General features: G+C 37.7%; 1 protein-coding gene across 4 annotated transcripts in view; it reads right to left on the reverse strand.

Annotated features, from left to right (window-relative positions):
- Window positions 1-1,105: 1,105 nt before the first annotated feature.
- LOC134208672 (protein rogdi) overlaps window positions 1,106-21,954 on the reverse strand; it is a 40,015-nt gene continuing 19,166 nt past the window's right edge. For all 4 annotated transcript variants that reach the window (XM_062684455.1, XM_062684454.1, XM_062684453.1 and 1 more), the window contains exons 4-6: window positions 2,396-2,884; window positions 1,828-2,332; window positions 1,106-1,750 (exon numbers count right to left, since the gene is read on the reverse strand). In XM_062684455.1, the coding sequence (XP_062540439.1) occupies window positions 2,264-2,332; window positions 2,396-2,884 (558 nt within the window). In that variant the 3' untranslated portion in view covers window positions 1,106-1,750; window positions 1,828-2,263. The remainder of the gene's footprint in view (window positions 1,751-1,827; window positions 2,333-2,395; window positions 2,885-21,954) is intronic.

Genomic DNA, 21,954 nt, shown 5'->3' on the forward strand with positions numbered 1-21,954 from the left:
CTCTTCCGGCAATGCTGCCTCGAGATTCTGCGCGTAAGCAGGGGTGGCATCAGGTTGCTTCAATCACTCTTGAACTTATCGCGGCGGCCGTCGATACCGAATATTGTTAGGACGGATAGTTTCGGCGCAGTTAAACCATCACCAGATTGTGCTCAGAGTCAATGTTTGCGCCACGATATGTCCTGACGTCGATAATGCCGGAGAAGTGTCGACCACAGTACTGGTATCCAGATGCACCGATAAAAAAGGCTGTGTTAGAAGTAGGTCCTGCGAATGGCCATATTCTTGGAGGCGTCGAAATCAATTAGTCGTAGGCCGTTTTCGATCATCAGCCGGTGAGCGCTGAACTTTCTAATAGTCGGTCTAAACTCCTCCTGTTGGCCAACCTGAGCGTTCAAATCTCCTATGACGATTTTACGTCGTGGCTTGGGCAGTTGTCGTACTCACGTTCCAGCTGTGCGTAGAATGACCATCACTATGAAAGCTGTTCCCTGCTCGGGTGCGTTGCCGCCAGATCTGGTGAATGGTATGACTACCTCTAAACGTTCGCACCATTGATCCCTTCCAACAACCCACCTGCAGCGCTACGATGCCTTGACCACATCGGCGAGTATGCGTGTGCTCCCGGTGATGTTGACATATTTGCAGTTCCACAAACCGAGTTTCCAATCGTTAGTGTTACAACACAAGTGGATTTTAATTTTCAAATTTTTTGAACGAAGTCTATCATTTTAGGGGCCGTCCAAATAGAAGGCAATTGTATGCTTGTTTCTGAAAGAAAATCGAAACCCTCGAAAATCGACGAATCGGGGCAGTGTATCAAATTCTAAGATTAGACGCTTTGATGTGTTTAACCATGTCTAATTAATCAATCTAATCCATAATCAATGCACTAAGATATATTTAATACAAAAATTTTAAAGCAATGTAATATCCTCAATATCTTGTATTTAATACACTAAGATAAATTGATTGAACACAAAAGAATTCTTCTTCTAGAAATCCCTAAAAGTAGGTAAATTATGAAGGTTCCTCAAAGCAAGGATATGATATTAAAAATTATAGGATACGAACAGATGGTTGAATACAACAGAAAAACAAAGGATTTAAATAAATAACTATATTTGCAAAATAAAATCGTCATAATCTATCCGAACAGTTTAAAACCTTCAAGTAGTGAATTTTTACTCCTTACTATTGAATTAGTATTAACGCTGAAGCGTTCAAAAAGTTACTAGCTTATGTATGTGTATAATGGTGCCTATACTACTCATATTTTACAGTTCATTGTCTGCTATGAACTAGTGGCACTAGCCTTTTAGGGGACACATCCAAGCGCAAGCCCCATCAGCTCTGGGAAAATGTCGTGTTTGCGCCATGTGGTGTCCCCGTAAGTGCCGCCCTCCGTTCAGCAGCCGGCCATGTTGTCTTAATTAAGGTCTTTTCGAGATTCCTACTACTAATTTTCATCATTTATCGCACGCTAAATTGAGGGCGCTGTATTGCAAACGCCTTTTTTGTCAAAATCAATGACCGTCTGCTAACCGGAGGTTAAAATTCATCTATGAAGTGGAACACTCGCACGTTGTTTCGTACGTATAAGGTTGAGTAAATATTTGCCAGTATATGATCTCATCAGTTTAATTTACTTACGACTCGTTAAGTACTCTTAAACATGAAATTCACTTTTTTCACTTCTGCTTATCTAAATGTGATGTTATCGGCTGTCTGTTGATCCTTTCTAGTAGCTCTGAAATCAGAAGCAAATATGAACGATTAAATACTGTCCGTTTCTTAACTCATTAAAGGAGCATAATATCAACTTACAAGGACATTCTTAGAAGCAATTTCTTCGTTAGTATTCCATTTTTCAGACTTCCACCGAAAACAGCACGAGTACCTAATTTATCAACAAACATTAAAACATTATCAACAACGGCCTACGGCGGCCAAATTCGCTATTTTTTCCGTTACGAACACTAAACTCTAGATCTTCGTTTGAACAACGCCACGGTTTGCATAAGTGTGTATGGATTTAGCGCGATACTTAACGACTAATAGGATCCAGAATTTCACTAGTTCCACGTATGCATTTTGTTTTGTCCTGAAAACTGAGGAGTTTGCTGCACTTCGTTCAGGCAGGCAGAGTTGACGAATCAATATCTCAGTAAACGAAAATGGGGGACTGGTTGTACATAAATTCTAATCTGCCTGCTTAAGCCCGACACGGCACCAGTGGTTCCGCTGCCGGCGATAGATCCAATCAATAGGACATGGCCGATGCTGATCGAGAACCAACGGTGAAGTCTTTGTACTGAGAGAATACTGAAATCTGCAAATACCATTCTAATGTAATTGAATTTTCTTTGAACTAAGTCATTGCAATAGAAACTACCTTATCCTTGAGCTGCTGACACAGCTGCAACGCCACGGTGAACAACACCAGCACCTCATTCAGCCAGGGCACTGAACATTCAGCCTGGCAGGAATCGAACTTCATCGTACCCTGAAAGTTGGTCAGCTGATAAGCCACAAAGATCAACTTGTGGCTCTGGATGTAAAAACTGATGGCCAAATCCTCCGGTAAGTTAGGCGACAGAGCCTTCATGTTTCGACTTTTCATCAGCTCGTCGATGGGCTTCTTTCGGGGTACCACCAGAGAAGTCCGGCCCCGCTGCAACGCTCCCAAAATGTTGCCAAGAATGTGCATGACCTCGTCGGAGGTTTTAAAGTTGTACGCACTGTCCACATTGTCGATGTGGTGTATTGCTTGCTGGAGGTGGTTGGCAGCGTCCTGTACCTGTTGGATTTTCCACGGGTAGTCTTGGGTGATGCTTGTGCGTTGTGTTTGTTGTTGCTGACGCTGCACTTTAAAGTTGATATCCTAAAGAATGGAAATAGTGAGATATAGTGAGCAACTTTTTTGTAATATTCGTTTTGTTATGTTATAAGTGTAGTATAAGTGATCTGTTACTAATTTTGATTGCCGTTTCTATAATTTGTTAGAGCTTTAGGCAGTTTGCAGTGGATATTTAAGTTTTGAATTTCCTATTTTCCCGAGTTTCCCCAGTGTTCGATTAACATTTGTCCCGAGAGGTTGTAACCTGCTCTCTTGGCTTGGCGGCTTTGGTAAACAATCATTGCTTTCGCGTACATCGGATTGCGCTCACCGCCTTGCCAACCGACAGAGAAGTTTGAGTTAAGTGCGGAACCAATGTCAAACCACTACACTATATCCAACACGAACAACAGCACAACAAATCATCGGGTTGATCGTTGTTAACCGTCGATCGATCGCGCCGCATGCCTCATTGCATGCCCCGCTGGGCGCAAGCTGCTTCCAAGAGCCTATGAAATTTTGATACGACACGATATCATCCCACAGCGACCACTTGCCATATACTACTCACAGTCGGCTGAATGTGATGATCATTGCTATAAAAGCCGAGGTACCTAATTTGATCCACTCATGTCCGATGATAAACCTATCCATCACGATGCTCCCGTTAATTTGAGCAGTTGAGAAGTTGAGATAACACTCATCCAAGATCGTTATAGCCCACACGAATAAAACCAGTGTGATGAGCTTAGAGACAGTTTAGTTGTCGGTTTCACGCAGTCTGATAGTGCGAAATAAAAAAAAATCAGAACCGTATTTCTTGCGAAGAATAAGTTTACCGGAGTGCAGTGCAGTGGAGATAGACACCAAACGGTGCGAATACGGTGAACTGCTTGGGTGTACTCGGTGATGGAAAATAGTAGGAGAAATATTATACTCCTGAGGATGATGGTGCAGTGGTGTGGTGTCAACGCTAAGGGCGTGCGAAGCAGCGGGGCGGCCAGCATGGTGCTGGTAGTTTCTAAGCCCTATCTGTCCGGACAGCATGGAGAGTCTAGCAGCCGCCGAGGGATACTCACCCACATAATCACCACACCAACAGAACCATAGGTTAAGTAGGTTTAAATAAACGTAAGTACACTTTTAATCATTCCATTTATTTTGTTGTGAAACTGAAATTTCTTTTTCTGGCTTGGGATGGCTCGTCAAATCTAATTGCTTACATTCGAACCAGATTGTTGCCACAGGTCAGGTTTGGGGTCGGGGGACCAAGCCCTGTGAGCCTTTTCAAACTTATTGTTTTGTCTCCGTGTCTCATGCGCCCCCTTGGACTGAGGTCCGAGGGGTGGATGACAAGGTTCTTTGGCGTAAATTTCGTTTTTTTAATGACCAAACTCATTTACTGCATTTGTTTTTAATTACTTGACTTGACTTTTTGTACGTTTTATTTGGAATCATCCAACATCTTCTTCTTCTTCCTCAATCTACATTCTACATTCCAACTGGAACTTGGCCTGCTTTTCAAATTCAACTCGTTTCACTTGTGTTTATATCGTGGCTAATGCTTTTGAGAACTTTTCAAAGGCATTTAAAAATAAAGAAAATAGATGCAAGATCCTTATATTCCCTTCTAGATAAATCATAAAGCATCGACTTTGATTTGGCTTAGAACAGTGTAAATCTAAAATTTTGACATTTAGAAAAATCTTTCTTTCAATTACGGTTGGATTGATTTAAATAATCATATTTTGTCATTATAACTGATATGATGATAAAATATTTTGAGTGGGGATTTAAAAAAATATCAGGCTTTGGTGTCTTTGATGTATATTTCCACGTTTGTCGGATAATTTTCCGGATTAGTCCATTTTTTTCCGGTTGAGTCAAATTCTCGTTTTTTTCTTGATAGGATGGATATAATTCACACTGCCGTTGAACGCATGATTTTTTTTAATTGCTTTATTTTCGTGATTTTTTATGAACCAGGGTGTCGACTCAAATTTGAGAATAAAATTCCTGACTTTCCAGACCATTCCTCAAAAAATTCCAGATATGAAAAATGTTTTTTTCAATTCCCAGAAACGTATGAAAATCTTTGCAAATGTGAATCATTGAAGTCCATATGAGCTCCTGAGCTACTGGAAGCCTAATCACTTCTAGAAACAGAACATTAAGGATTTGTAGAATATCGTAGGTAATTCTGATCGTTCACAAAGATTCAACTACATTCTTTGCCGATCGCTTGAAGCAGCCGGTTGTGAAGGACCGTGTCTCATCGCAGGCAATAGCTTTATTATCTCAGTGAGTTTTTTCTCAAATAGTTTGAGTTTTTTATATCCCGCGGTATCCCACTGTGGATAAAGTAATTGCCGTAGGCGATTCGCGATCGTAAAGAAGGTGTACAGTGAGTCCAAAAAGTATTCGTCTAGCTGTGTATTTTCTAGAAAATGTCAAAGATAGAATCTAGTAAGCTCAAAAAAATAAAACTATCGATTACATTGTGTAGTAAATTAATCAACTCATCTTTATTGTTAAAAATCAAACAGAAAAATAAAACAATAACAAAAACAAAGGTAACAAAACATAACAATTCATTAAATACGGGCTCAAAAAGTATTCGTCTAGTCAGGTTTAGCGCGCTTTTGAAACGAAAACAGGAGTTATAGAATGGAATTCAATATTTCGTTGGATTCCTCTGTGTATCTATGACGGGCTGTAGTTCTTGTGGCATGGAACTGACCAAATAAGCCGTAATGGGGGACGGAATATTCTTCCATTTTTCTTTCAACACTAATTTCAATTCGTTGTTGTTGGAAATATGACTTTCACGAATTTCACGAAAAGTTTGTCGTCCAGAACCTTCTAATGGAGTTAAATTGGATTCATATCTGGGATCTGAGAAGGCGTTTTGAGTTGATTGGGGTATTATAGAGTAGCTACAGCTTAGTACTTTGGGCTGTGTGCTTGAGGTAATTATCACCCTGTAAGATGTTTGTTCCCTGTAAGCCCAATTTCTCAGCACTGGCGTTCACATTTTCTTTCAAAATGCGGATGAACATTTTGTGATACATAATTCCTTCAATAATGTGAAATGTTCCCGCACCGGTTGCGCTCAAGCACCTCAGAGACCATGACGGAGCCCCCATCATGCTTTACTGCTTAAAAGAGATTCTGTGGCTGTATCTCAATATTCATTTTCTGCCATACCATACATCGGCCATTTGATCCTAATATGCTGAACTTGCTTTCGTCAGATAACATTACTTGATTCCGAAAGTAATCCTTCTTCCAGCGATATTTTTAGCTGAAATCGAGCTGTTTTTGATAATTTGATGGCTCACTTGAATTTTCTTCCGTGATACTCGCCCATTATACCCATACTTTTCACAGGTATTTCTGTTCGTATTGGTTCATATCTGAGCACTTCTTCTCTCCAACTCACTTGCCTATATGGGTGAACTCGTTTTTAAGGATTTTTTTTTATTTTCCGCACAATAAATCGCTCATCGTTATCAGTTTACCATCGCTGACGACCACTCTGTTATTTGTTTTGATAGATTTTTGTGGCGCTGATGCGATCAATCACCAATTAAATGGTTGAATTCTTGCTACCCTTGGTCTAACCACATTCCTTGAAAAGTCATAAGTCAACTTACACTAATTATGCAGCCATAGAATAAGTTTTTTTTCATTTAGACTCATCTTTTTACTCTTTCCTCACATGGTGCTTCTATTTTCCACGCCAAGTTCAAACAAAACAAAAATATTATTTGATCTGTCATTGAATATTGACAAAAATGTTGCTAGAGATCACTAAAGTGTGCTAGTGTAGCTACATGCGAATAAAACTATTATATTCGTGTTTCACTCGGTTATTTTCTGAATAGACGAATACTTTTTGAGCGAGCGAAATTGACGAAATTTAAATATTCTCTACATACCAGAAAAAGTAATTCTATTTGTTTTTGAATAATAATCATGTGTTGATAAGTTTTATACCAAATTTAGAAAAAAATTTTTGATGTCACTTCTATCGCGCCTAAGTTTTACATTTTACTAAAGAATATGCAGCTAGACGAATACTTTTTGGACCCACTGTACGTACGGCAAGGGTCGTGCGTGCATTTTTGCAAGTGATTAAATTATCATACTCATCATCGTTCCCCATCCAGTGGAAGGCCGAACATCAGAAGCAAATAGCCCAAAGGGAACGGATAAGTCGACATAGTTGTTTCATAAGGGCCGAAGTCGCAAATGTAAACAAATCGAGTTTATGACATAGATCGAACCACCTGGAAATGTACTTTATGTAGCATATTAAAAATAGTACAAAATGTTGTTTTTTTGCTGTAAAAACAGAAAAATACAAAAGGGCGATATTACATTTCCGTTGGAATTTTTTTCTTGGTGCGATTGCGCCCCGTTCTCTCCATGGCAGCAAAGGGGCTAAACTCTAGACTTGGCTGTTACGCCCTTTTCAAATGTTGGTCTAGAACTGTGCTTCATTTTTGCATTATGACACTTCGCTCTTGCACCAAAAACACATGTGAGCAAAAGGGCTAAACGGTACTTTGAAAACACAACGGGGCGATGCAAACAGGCGATATTGACAAATAGGTTGACAGCCGGGCGTGAAATTTGGGCGAAAAGGATGTTGTCAAAAACATTATGGCGCATTTCTGAAGGGCGCAAACACTGTTAGAAAAAAAGGACAACTAGTTCTTTAATCATATTTTCAAATCGAAATCAATCCAAAGTAATTTTTATTTATATGGGGCTTCAATGATTAGATGTGGCTGTATTTCATGCAAACTATTAACATTTAAAATAACATCTAATTTTTTAACTACAATTGAAAACATGTCATGGAACATTGGAACCCATTTGTCTCCATTCGAGCTTATTGCGACATTGGCCCTTATGAAACAACTGTGTCGAAGTAGAACACATTGCACTATGGTCCAGGATACAGATTTACGCGGAAAGATGCATTTTACGCCAAAACTATATTTTTTAGAAAAAACTGTTGTTCTACAAAATTGTTCGAAATAGTAAGGCCATCATTATGGTTTTACCAAAAAATAGGGTGGCCCATCATATAAAAAAATTAGAAAATATTTTTTTTATTTCTCAGAATATTGACATGTTATGTTCTACAAAGTTGTAGCGTAGCTTATTCCAATCAATTTTGCTAAAAAAACTTTTTCTGTAGCTCTTAAGTTGGCTGATTTAGAGCAATTTTACCTAATTGGATTAGGGTGTACCTCAAAAAACAGTATTTTTGATCTCTTTTTTTTTTTGTTTTAGATTTCTCAAAAAAGTCATCTTTGAGTGACTTTTAGAGCTCAAAAAATGCAATTTTTGATGGGTAAATATGCTCAATATCTTTTCCGATCAAAAGTTATAATCATTTTTCTGTCAAAATGACATTTTTTTCATAAATTGATATCTCCGGTTAGGGCAGACCAAAAAAATATGTTTACACGGCATTTGAAAGAACAATTCGTATTCTTTATTATGTCAAAAAATTGGGGATATGTTATTTTTTTATCTCAAGTTTTACCAATTTTACTAAAATCATGTTTTTTCAAATAAATTAATATAACTCGACAACAGAAAAAGATACAGACGATATTCTTATAGCAAAACACGTGTTTTGAAAAGCCCCAAAAATCTTCAGAAGATGACATTCATGAGAAATGAAAAATAAAAAATCTACAGCTCTAACACTTTTTATAAGTTTTATCATTATCATCGTATTGCAAGATTTACGAGAAAAGATGCATTTTCGGTCTGAAGCATACTTTTAAGAAACAAAATTTGTTCTACAAAGTTGTTCTGGATACTTGGGCCCTTATTATATTGTTACCGAAAAATAGGGTGGCCTATTTTATAAAAATGTGAAATTTTTATTTTTTTTATTTTGTGGGATATTGACATAAAATATTCTACAAAGTTATAGCGCTGCTTTTTCCAATCTACTTTGCTATATAAACTCTTTATGTAGCTCTTAAGCTCACTTGTTTAGAGTAATTTTACTTACCAGGATTAGGGTGTCCCTCAAAAAACAAGATTTATGATCTGCTCATTTCATTTTTATTTTTCACGGATGTCACCTTCTGAAGACTTTTGGGGCTTTTCAAAACGCGTGTTTTGCTATAAGAATATCGTCTGTATCTTCTTCCGTTGTCGAGTTATATCAATTTATTTGAAAAAACATGATTTTAGTAAAATTGGTGAAACTTGAGATAAAAAAATAACATATCCCCAATTTTTTGACATAATGAAGAATATTAATTTCTCTTTTAGATGCCGTGTAAACATATTTTTTTGGTCTGCCCTAACCGGAGATATCAACTTATGAAAAAAATGTAATTTTGACAGAAAAATGATTATAACTTTTGATCGGAAAAAGATATTGTGCATATTTACCCATCAAAAGTTGCATTTTTTTGAGCTCTAAAAGTCACCTGAAGACGACTTTTTCGAGAAATCTGAAACAAAAAATTAGATCAAAAATACTGTTTTTTTGAGGTACACCCTAATCCAATTAGGTAAAATTGCTCTAAATCAGCCAACTTAAGAGCTACAGAAAACTTGTTTAGCAAACTTGATTGGAATTAGCTGCGCTACAACTTTGTAGAATATAACATGTCAATATTCTGAGAAATAAAAAAAATATTTCCTAATTTTTTTTATATGATGGGCCACCCCATTTTTTGGTAGAACCATAATGATGGCCTTACTATTTCGAACAATTTTGTAGAACAACAGTTTTTTCTAAAAAATATAGTTTTGGCGTAAAATTCATCTTTCCGCGTAAATCTGTATCCTGGACCATAGTGCATTGTATTACCTATCAACCGTTTCTATTGTATCAGTTTGCCACCACACAGCAGTGGTCGGGCTGTTTTCCGTTTTTACTTTTGCCAGCCGTCTGTTACTGTCGTCTGGTACAGCGCGCGACAAAAAAAAATTTCGCAAAAGTTGAAATTTCATAACGGAAATATTTGTTTGTTTGTTTGTTTTTTTTTTCTTTTCCTTTTTTTTTTAGTTTAACTAGTTTTAAGTCCATTTTCTATATTACTTAATTTGTTTTTTTTTTACTTTGATTTTTTTTGCGTTCGATGGATGAAGAAAACGGAGGCGAAACGCCTCCCAAAGACAATGTCGTTCGCACGCGATTCTACCAGGCTTCTTCGCCTGGGCCTTGGGTTGTTTACTTTCGGCAGAAAGTGAAAAGTATTGTTTTTTTAAGAATCAAACGTGACGCGTCGTTTTCCGAAAACTGATTTTCATCAGATCAATCGGAACAAACTACGTGTAACCGCACCTACATACCAGGATGCAAATGCTATCGCAAAAGACCAGAACTATAAAAGACCAGAACTATAATGTGTCTCTTCTTTCATCAAACAATTCTTCTCCGGGATGCGATAATATCAAATTCAATCTAAAAAACCTCCCAGATATCGCTAAAAGACGATTACTTGACCTGTACAACTGTTTCATGGAGTACAACATCGTACCACCAGAATGGCGACAGGCCAAAGTAATAGCTATTCAAAAGCCTGGGAAACCAGTGTCTGATCACAATTCATACCGACCGATTGTCATACTATCGTGCATGAGGAAATTATTGGAGAAAATGATCCTTTCAAGAATTGACCATTGGGTCGAGCAAAATGCATTACTGTCAAATACTCAATTCGGTTTTCGAAAAGGCAAAGGAACAAATGACTGTCTAGCGTTGCTCTCTTCAGATATACAGCTGGCCTATGCGCACAACGAGCAACTGGCTTCAGTTTTCTTGTATATTAAGGGCGCTTTTGATTCTGTTTCCATAGAAGTACTGTCAGAAAATTTGCACAGTAGTGGATTACCCGTTATTTTGAATAATTTCTTGTACAATTTGTTGTCAGTAAAACACATGAACTTTACTCTCGGCACTCTGACAACTTCCAGAAATAGCTACATGGGCCTTCCCCAAGGTTTATGTTTAAGTCCCTTGCTTTACAATTTCTATGTTAAAGATATTGACAATTGTTTGGAAGGACAATGCACGCTTAGACAACTTGCAGATGATGCCGTGATCTCCCTAACAGGTTCATGTGCAAATGTCCTGCAAAGACCATTGCAAAATTTCCTAAATAACCTGACTGTTTGGGCCAGTCATCTAGGGATCGAGAGCCCTCCGCAAACAACCCAATTGGTAGTGTTTACTAAGAAGCGATACACAGCTCAGCTGAAACTAAAGCTGTTGAAAGATGGCATAAACCAATCTTTATCTTCTAAATATCTTGGGGTCTGGTTTGATTCCAAGTGTACCTGGAAAACCCATATTGATTATTTGTTAGAGAAATGCCGAAAAAGGATCCATTTTATCTGTGCTATCTCCGGAACTTGGTGGGGCGCTCACCCGGAAGACCTCATCAAACTATATAAAACGACTATTCTCTCTGTTTTAGAGTAGACCTGTGCGCCGCCGCGCCGCGCCGCCGCCGCCGGTGGTTTTATTCACGCCGCCGCCGCCGGCGATTTTGGGTCGGCGCGCCGCCGATCACAATTTTGCCACGCCGATGACTAATCGCAATAAAAAAATCAATTAACTTGAGTCGAGTCGAGTAAAATAAGATACACTGAAGATGGCCTGACAGAGACGAAATACGTATTTGTAAGACAATACAACGTGGTGGAATTGATTGGAATAGTACTAAACTCGTGTTATGATTGTTGTTGTTAGTTAGTTGTTAGAATGTTGTTGAGGTAGAACTCGTCAGAATTCAATTTCAAATCTACCTTAAGTGATGGTGCCTCTAAGACAGTGTGGTGACAAACATTGGATAATGAATTGGTTGGTTGATTAGTTGTGTATTTGAATTAGGCTGTATCTAGTAGATTTAATCTACTAAGGGCCAATTTCTTCACCTCCGCTTAACTCTTCAGCGGTGCTTTCCCATACGCTTAAACATGGTTTAAGGCCTAAGCGGAGGTGAAGAAATCGACCCTAAGTAGAATAATTCAAAAAAAGTTAAAATGGTCTTTGGAATTCGTCTATGCCAAAGCCTCATTCAGTCGGGCACCTAAATCTGTAGGCAGTGTTGTCCTATACTCTGTGCAAAAAAATCTGCTCTTTGATTTTACTCCATCCAAACGATTTTACAATCTTAACTAAGTAAGTGCAACTAATAGAAGGCTATTTGAATTTTCTAAATGTCCTTCGTTTAGATGGAGTAAAATCAAAGAGCAGAAGTTCTTGCACAGAGTGTAAGACAACACTGCCTGTAGGTGACTCGTAAATTATGTTTGTTGTGGCACATAAGCTTTTGTGAAGGCTTGAAAAACATCCCAAAAGTGCCAAAACCACTTGGTATGTTTCCTAGTACATTCCTCCAGATATCCCTCCGAAAAGTTTCAATAAAAAACCTTAGAAAATTACTTTGTGTATTTTTCTGGAAATGTCTTACGAAATTTCTCCGAAAATTCGTTCAGAAATTCCATTACGGATTTCTCCAGAAACTCCTTCACGAATTTCTTCAGGAAATTCCTCATGGAATGCATAAAAAAAATGTTTCAGTAATTTCTACGAAAATGTTGTTAGGAATTCCTTAAAAGAATCGTTGAGGAATTCCTTCGGAAGTTTCTTCAGCGATTCCTCCGGATATTTCTTAACAAATTTCTCAAGAAATTCCATTGGGAGTTTCTTCAAAAACTGTTTAGCAACTCTTCAATTTTTTAAAGGAATACCTCCTCATGAATTTCTTCGGCAATTATTCTATGAATTCCTCAAATAAATTCTTCCAGAGATTGCATAAGGGATTTTTTCCTAATTTTCCTAAGGAATTTCTTCAGAACTTCTTCCAGCAATTCCTTTAAAATATTCTCCGAGAATTCTTTCAGAACTTCCTGCAGGAATTCCATCGAAAATGCCTTCATGGGATCTTTACGAAATTCTTTCAGTAATACCTTCAGATTTTTTCAGTGTTAGTTGTTTAATTTATTTGTTTAATTTTTTCAAAAATTCAATTAGCAACCGAAAACTATTTCATAATCTAATCAATTTCCAATGGATATCCTGGAATAAACTTATGAAGAAATCCCTGATGCAATATCCAAAGGAATTATTGGTGGAGTTTTTTTTAGATGATTCAAGGAAATTTTTTTGAGGAGCTCTCAAATGAATTTTTGGAGAAGGTTTTGAAGTAATTCCTGGAGGGTTTTGTGCAGGAATTTCTAAATGTATTTCCGAAGGCATTGTTAAAAGAGAGCCTGAACGAATTTTCGAAAATAATTCCCGTTTGAACTAGGGGGAATGACGGCTTTGGCAGGATGTGTTCTATTATTGGCAGGGGGGTTTTTTATGTCTGACTATGCTTAAATTTGGCCTGAACATTCTTTGCACAACAAAGAACATTGTGGCCAAATTTCATAAAATTTTGTCGACAAAAACCCCCCTGCCAATAATAGAACAAAACCTGCCAAAGCCGTCTTTCCCCCTACTTTAAGAGATTTTGAAAGTATTTCTAAACAACTTCCCACAAACCACGTAGGCCGAATTTTCACATTTTCAAACCCACCACCCCTTCCCCCCTAGCAGACTTTTCCAAAACCCCTCCCCCACCCCCTGGAAGTCTACGTAGACTTTTTCAAATTTAACAAAGTGTCATATGTGATTGGAAAAAAATTGGAAATCAACCACGTTTTCAGCAATTCAGATATACAAATCTATTTTCAAATCCATTGTAAACACTAAAGTAAACTTCAAATTTTAAAACCTAACAAAATCAAACTGAACAAATTCCAACTCAATATCAATTAGAAATTCAAAACGAAATCAAATTCAATCCTCTGTCCATAGCTCCTGAAACCAAATCTCGAAGCCAATTAATTTAATTTCTGTTGGATTTGATTCCTCCTAGAGGTGTGCGCCACCGCCACCGGCACTTGCATAGGCGCGCCACTGCTTAAAATCTGTCACGCATCTGAATTATAATTCTTCATGCCGGTTCAAATTTGTAGAAAACCCAAGAATTTTCCGAATTTCGAAAAATTTCGAGTTGAAATTCCGAGAACGTCAAGTCTACATTCCAAAAAGTTTGTCGTAGAATTTCCCGATTGATAACCTTCAAAGTTTCCAGGTAATACGCCAAAGATCTCTCCGTGATAATTCCGATATTTTTCTTGAAAATTCCATTCCGTTGAAATCTCAAGAATTTTTTCTAAATTCCGAAAGTTTTCCCAAAAGTTTGAAATGTCGAGTAATTCCGTGAAAATTTTGAATTATTTCCCGTTGAAACCATGCTAAAGGTTTCCTACGATATTTTGACATTTCTCTTGCAAAGTAGGAGCAATTTCCTGAAGAAATAAAAAAAATCCTATGGACATTCCAAAGAGTTTTCCAGATAATTTTCGGTGGAAATTATGAAGGATTTCAGTTGAATTTGTGGTGAGTTTATTGTAAAAAATAGAATAAATTTTCATGAAAATGCTTTCTTACAAGAATTGCAATATTTTTTTTGTGAAAACTTAAAGAGTTTTTGGTGGGAAATTCAAATAATTTCTCGTGAAAGTTTTCAACAATTTCTTTTTCCATCGATAATTCCAAAGAATTTTCATTAGAACTGCCGAAGAAATTGCCGTTAAATTTTGAAGAATTTCGCTTATATGTATGTCCAAAGAATTCCTCGCGAAAATTCCAAGAATTTCAGAAATAAAGAAAAATTTACCGGGAACTTCCTAGAAAATCTTCAGTGGAAATTCTGAAGAATTTCTCACGGAAATTTCGGAGAATTCCCCTTACAAGTTCCAAAGAATGTCTTTTGGAAATTCCAAAGACTTCTTCTTGGATATTCCAAAATGCTTCCTTTGTAAATTCTTAATAATTTTTGTCGAAGTGCGACATAATTCCCAGTGTAAATTCTAAAGAATCACTTGTAGTTTCTAAAGAAGTTCCTGCCGACAATCAAATGATATTTTAGTAGAATCTACAATGTAATCAATGTAATCCAAGTGGAAATTTTGAAATTTTTTCGAATTTTTTATAGAATACTTTGGAGAATTTTCCTGCTCAACACAGAAGAATTTGCTGTTGAAATCATGATATTTTTAAGCCGTAGTTCAGAAATCCTTCAGTGAAATCCATACGAGATTCGAGAGATTATTTCGGTAAAATCTTGCAAAAAAAACGGAAAGATCGAAAAAAAATCAAACAAGTGAACTTCGCACAAAGCTGCTGTATGAAATGTTTTCCGAAAAAAAAATAGTCTACGTAGACTTTTCGTATACCCCCGCCCACCTTTGTAGACTGACGTAGACTTTTTTGAACCCCCTCCCCCTCAAGAGTCTACGTGGGTTATGGACAACCCCTAAAGGAATTTCTGAAGGAATATTTGAAGGAATTTCCGGAGGAATTCTCAAAGGAATTTATGAAGAAATTTCTAATAGAATTTCAGAGGAAATGCCTACTGGTATTTCTGAAGTAATTCCTAGATTTCTCCAGGATTTTTTTTGTAATTCTCCAAAAAATCCTATGGATATTACCTCAAGAAGTTCTACAAAAACTCCTCCGAAAACGAATTCCAGAAAGTCTTTCGAAAATTCTCTCAGCTATATTCTGAAATTTCTCTCAGGAATTAGTTCGGAAAAAGTTCCTTCAGAAATTTGTTTAAGAAAACCTTGGGAAAATCGTTAAGGGGTTTTCCCGAAAATTCCTCAAGAAATTCTTCTAAGAACTCTTTTGGAATTCCTTGAAAAGTGCTAGGACGAAATTTCCTTAAGAATTCCTGAACAAGTTCCTGAAGGAATATTCGTAGAAGTCCCTGAAGGTTTTTTTCAAAGTAACTCCTGAAGAAACTTTTGACAGTCTTAGATATCTCCGAAAATTCCTTTAGACATTCCGTCAAGACTTCGTTCAGAAATTCGGATATACCTTCTGAAAATCCTTCTTTTTGAAATATCTACAGAGAATGTTTCAGGAATTCCTTAGGAAATTGTTTCAAAATTCCAAAAAAAAATCTCTAAAAACTCCTTCAGAAATTTATTAACGGATTACTTCGGAAATTTCTGTCAGCTTCGGAATTTTGCTTTGGAATTTCTTTGAAAATCAATCGGAGTTCTTTGACAATAATTGTTCCTGAAATTCCCATAGGAATTCTTTCAAAACTACTTCAAGCAATTTAATATAGAATTTCTCAGGGTAATCATTTGAAAATTCCTCCAGAAAATTCTTTTGTAACTTCATGAAGCTACCTACAGACACTGACAAAACTAGCTCCTGTACACATCATTGATTCGTCCAGCCGTCCTGTAAGGCCATGAATCATGGACGTTAAAATGCAGATTATCAAATTCTCAAAGTGTTTGAGTTGAAAATACGGTGCTCAATACTTGGCAGCGTGGTGGAAAATGGTAAATGGAGCAGACGAATGAATGAACCACGAGTTAAACCAAGTATACAAAAATGCAGACATAGGCAGGTTGATAAAATAAGACAGATTACAGTGGGTTGGACATGTAGTGCGTATGCAGGAGGAGAGACCAGCAAAAGAACTTGCAAAGAACCTGGAACATGTCGTTGGCTATGGGGTGTGCAATCGAGGAAGATGCGGAAGCAGCTGCTGATGCATTTTGGAAATACTGTTAGGAATTCCTTCGAAATGTCTGTGGGGATTTGCTCAAAATTTTCTTAAAAGGTTCCTACTACACTTTCCAACACTACTTCAGGATTTTTCTCGGAAAGTCCTTTAGAAAATTCCATCAGAAAATAGTTCATTCTTTAATAAATTTCCGAATGAATATATTTTATGTTTTACTAAAGGAATTTCCCAAAGAGAACCTGAATGGATTATTCTATCTAAAATACAAAAATTCTGCAGACATTGTCATAGGATTTTACGAAGGAATTCCTAATAAAATTTACTGAGAAATGCCTGTAGCAATTTAAAAAAATCATAGTTTCCTCCAGAAATTCTTTCAGAAACTCCACCAATCGCTTTGTTGGCATATTTAGGCAAATTTCAGGAAAATATTAGATTTTTTCGGAAACTTAGTTATTTTGAGATCAAAACTACTGAAGTGTATCTAAATCCTAAATTTTTAATAACTTTTGAAAAAAGTTATTACCAATTTGCTCTATGACACCGAAATCTAATTCGTCACTTAGGGGTCACGAAAAAGTAAAGTAGGATTTATTGTTAAAATTTGATTAATCAAAATCAAAGAGTAACAAAATAGTGGTAATTCAAATAACATTTTGAAATCAGGTATTGATTAGTATCGCCGGCAATTGACTATTTTGAATGTGCTGTTTGATGATCGGCAAACGCAGAATATGGCAATTTTAATCCACTGAAGTCGGTTTTTATACGGGCGATTCCTATCGTGTGAATAAAAGCCAAAATCCAAAATATTATCCAAACATCCACGGTAAAATTGATTTTTTCAGCCATTGATTTTTTCATCCACGCCGGTTCACGCCGCCGCCGCCGCCGATAAAAGTCAACGGCGCGCCGCCGTGACGCCGCCGCCGCCGCCGATGATATGACCGGCGCACAGGTCTATTTTAGAGTATGGCTCTTTCTGCTTCCTCTCAGCAGCTGAGTTTCAGAATTCAATATCGTTGTTTGCGTATTGCTCTTGGCTGTATGCATTCAACGCATAACATGAGCCTGGAGGTGCTTGCTGGAGTCACTCCTTTAAAGCACCGTTACTGGGAGCTCTCACTTAGAATACTGATCAAATGTGGAACAAGTAACACACTTGTATTAGAAAACTTCGATAATATGCTTGAACTGGTTCATCGTTCAAGATACCTGCGAGTCTATCTCAACTACATATCGTCAGATCTCTGTCTTCCATGTTATAATCCACCTCGAGTTCACTTCGTCAACGACAGTTCCTCAATTGAATACGATTTGTCCATTAAACACGCTATTCAATGAATACCAGATCATCTTCGACAAATATCTATCCCTTCCATTTTTTCTGGAAAATATGAACATGTCAATTGCAATAACAGATATTTCACTGATGGTTCTCGCATTAACGGATCCACTGGCTTCGGTGTTAGCGTTAGCGTTGGCGTTAGCGTTGTTACGGTATACTTCGTAGATTGGACACTAGTGATACTCATGTTTCTTATGGAATCCTTATCCAGATTGCTATCGGAAATCAAGATGGGGAGTTACCCTTGATTCCAATCTAAGATAAAAATGGCATAAGCATGAGGATTACTACTCCCGGCCACGCCCATCTTTACCGTAACTAGGGATAGGAAAGGAAATGTTGGTGTAGAATTTACTTAACGAGAGGCCCCCGACTTGGCGACGCCCTCATAAGTTCTACGGAGTTGGTGGTTTGGTAGGGTAAGGTAGGTCATGGAGGTTTGCCTCAAGCTGGCAATTCGACCCACAGACTATGTTGTTTACCTGTTTTTATTTAAACTCTTGCCAGCCGGCTGTCGAAAGAGTATGCTAATATCGATTTTATTTACAGTTTATTCTTTAAATAATTTACAGACGATTTCTTAACCTCAATCTATCAACAACTATCCGTTGAACAAATCTAAATTTACCAAATTTGTACTTTCTGCTCAGTGACCAAAACGATTCTTCTAGGCTCATCGAATACAAAAATCAAACCATGCCTTTTAAAGATAATTATACTAAACATTTTACAAAGTTTTATTTCAAGTATTTTCGCGATTTCTGATATAAAATTCAATAGCTCTGTGACGTAAACGGCCTAAATGCACCACCACCAGAAAATATTCATCACGCGCTGATCTACCTAAACACATATCACACATAGTAATAGAAATAGTACTTCCTTTTGCGTTGTACAAATATGTTGCATTTCACAAAGAACATGACTCTTCTCTTTTCTCCATTCCATCAAACGTTTCACTCAAATTTCAATGATTCACTTCAATTTCAATAAAACACGTCACCGGACAAATAAAATAAAATAAATAAATAAATCAATAAATAAATAGATCAATGAATGAATAAATAAATACCACAATCACTGGCTTCGGTGTTTTCAACGTAAATTCAACCACCTTCCGAAAACTTCAAGAACCGTGTTCGGTTTATGTTGCTGAGCTGGAAGCAATTAATTTCGCTTTGGGGATAATTTCCAATCAGCCCGTAGACCATTATTTCATCTTCTCGGATAGTCTTAGTTCTATCGAGGCACTCCGGTCGATGAAACCTGTTAAGCACGCATCTTACTTTCTTAAAACTGTAAGAGAGCAGATGCGTGATTTGGTCGAAAGATCATTCAAGATTACCTTTGTATGGGTCCCATCCCATTGCCTAATCTATGGCAATGAGAAAGCGGACTCGCTAGCAAAGGTGGGCGCACAGGAGGGTGAGGTTTATGATAGACAAATCTCGAACAACGAGTTTTTCCCATTAGTCCGTCAGAGTACTCTTCAAAATTGGCAAATGATTTGGTCACACAATGAACTTGGACGGTGGCTGTTTTCCATAGTTCCTAAAGTTTCTGCGCGAGCGTGGTTCAGAGGTGAGGACCTAAGCCGAGGCTTCATTCGCACGATGTCGAGACTTATGTCCAATCACTATTCACTAAACGCACACCTCTATAGAATAAACCTGGTTGATAGCAACCTATGTAGGTGTGGAGCCGGTTACGATGACATCGATCACGTAGTTTGGTATTGCTCGGAAAACGACGCCTCCAGAGAGCAACTATTGGATACCCTTGTGGCCCGAGGTAAACAACACTACAGGGAAGTAAGAGGTGTTTTGGGGGATCGCGATGTGGTTTATATGCAGGCCATCTATGCCTTTATTTGCTCGTCTGACATAAAAGTCTAATTCCCCAATTTTTTTTTCTTTCTCGTTTTTGTTTTGTTTTTGTCTTATTGTTCTGTGTAATACGAAGCTATGGTCATCCGGAAGATGCTCCCTGACGAACCACAACTCGAGCCCGACGCTACGCCATACCGTTAATGACGTCAAATACCCGGATGAGCAGCTGTAATACCACAAACCTAAATCCCAACCTAGTCCGTCCTGAAATTACGCAATCTAACCTTGAGGCGCCACGAGTATCTTGGTCTATACCCTTTCCCCTTACTAACTGTTGATAATAAGATGATATCGATTGTAAATATCATAAAGTCTCGGCTCCGTTAAGTGTTATACACGCCTGAGCCTGTCAAATAAACGCAATAGATAAAAAAAAGATTCAACTAAATGCGTATAACTCCTGAAAGATTTTAATATTTCTAGACCAACATTTAGAAGGGGTGTAATAGCACAAAATTAGATTTTACAGGTTTCTAAAATTGGCTCCAATTAGTGTTATAAGTTTTCTGGTGCCTTCATCCACCATTAGGAGTTCTCACGGACTCCCTGGAGTCGCAATATAGACATCCAAGACTACTGATGGACTTCTTCAAATCGTTGAAGTTTTCATTATCTTTCAGGAAATTTGTGTGAACTCTAGTATCTTTTGACACGACTTTTGAACTTCCAAACAGTCTAGCTTTTAGAAATCCTTCTAATGCCGTTAAAAAATTGTACGGATTAGGTATTTTTGAGAACATAGAGAAACCTCCATTGACTCTCAAGTATGATTACGGAGTAAGCATTCTTATTCACTCTCTGTGGAGTATATAGACTTCTAAAATTAGTTACAGATCAAGCTCTTGTGCAGATCAATCCCTTATGCAGATCAATCCCTCCATGCACCACTTACAGTAAGCCCAGCAAAACATTCTAACCACTGCAATACTTTAAATAATTTGGTCTGAATTATTTCTTTGAACACCGTCTTCAATTTATAAATTCCTTCACGAAGACATTCAATTTAAATTAGAGTAAATACCATAAAATCTACCAAGTTTTTGGAGCATGTCCTTTGAAAGCGGACTCGCTAGCAAAGGTGGGCGCACAGGAGGGTGAGGTTTATGATAGACAAATCTCGAACAACGAGTTTTTCCCATTACGTCAGAGTACTCTTCAAAATTGGCAAATGATTTGGTCACACAATGAACTTGGACGGTGACTGTTTTCCATAGTTCCTAAAGTTTCTGCGCGAGCGTGGTTCAGAGGTGAGGACTTAAGCCGAGGCTTCATTCGCACGATGTCGAGACTTATGTCCAATCACTATTCACTAAACGCACACCTCTATAGAATAAACCTGGTTGATAGCAACCTATGTAGGTGTGGAGCCGTTTACGATGACATCGATCCCGTAGTTTGGTATTGCTCGGAAAACGATGCCTCCAGAGAGCAACTATTGAATACCCTTGTGGCCCGAGGTAAACAACCCTACAGGGAAGTAAAAGGTGCTTTGGGGGATTGCGATGTGGTTTATATGCAGGTCATCTATGCCTTTCTTTGCTCGTCTGACATAAAACTCTAATACCCCTATTTTTTCTCTCTCATTTTTTTTCTTGTCTTTGTCTTATTGTTCTGTGTAACACGATGCTATGGTCATCCGGAAGATGCTCCCTGACGAACCACAACTCGTGCACGACGCTACGCCCTACCGTTAATGACATCAAATACCCGGATGACCAGCTGTAATACCTCAATACTAAATCCCAACCTCGTCCGTCCTGAAATTACGCAATCTAACCTTGAGTCGCCATGAGTATATTGGTCTGTGCCCCTTTCCCCTTACTAATTGTTGATAATAAGATGATATCGATTGTAAATATCATAAAGAGTCTCGGCTCCGTTAAGTGTTATACACGCCTGCCCCTGTCAAATAAACGCAATAGATAAAAAAAAAGATTCAACTCAATGCGTATAACTCCTGAAAGATTTTAATATTTCTAGACCAACATTTAGAAGGGGTGTAATAGCCCAAAATTAGATTTTACAGGTCTCTCAAATTGGCTCCAATTAGTGTTATAAGTTTTCTGGTGCCTTCATCCACCATTAGGAGTTCTCACGGACTCCCTGGAGTCGCAATATAGACATCCAAGACTACTGATGGACTTCTATTTTTGAGAACATAGAGAAACCTCCATTGACTCTCAAGTATGATTACGGAGTAAGCATTCTTATTCACTCTCTGGGGAGTATATAGACTTCTAAAATTAGTTACAGATCAAGCTCTTGTGCAGATCAATCCCTTAT

This window comes from Armigeres subalbatus, chromosome 2, assembly GCF_024139115.2.
Source record: "Armigeres subalbatus isolate Guangzhou_Male chromosome 2, GZ_Asu_2, whole genome shotgun sequence".
Lineage (NCBI taxonomy): Eukaryota > Metazoa > Arthropoda > Insecta > Diptera > Culicidae > Armigeres > Armigeres subalbatus.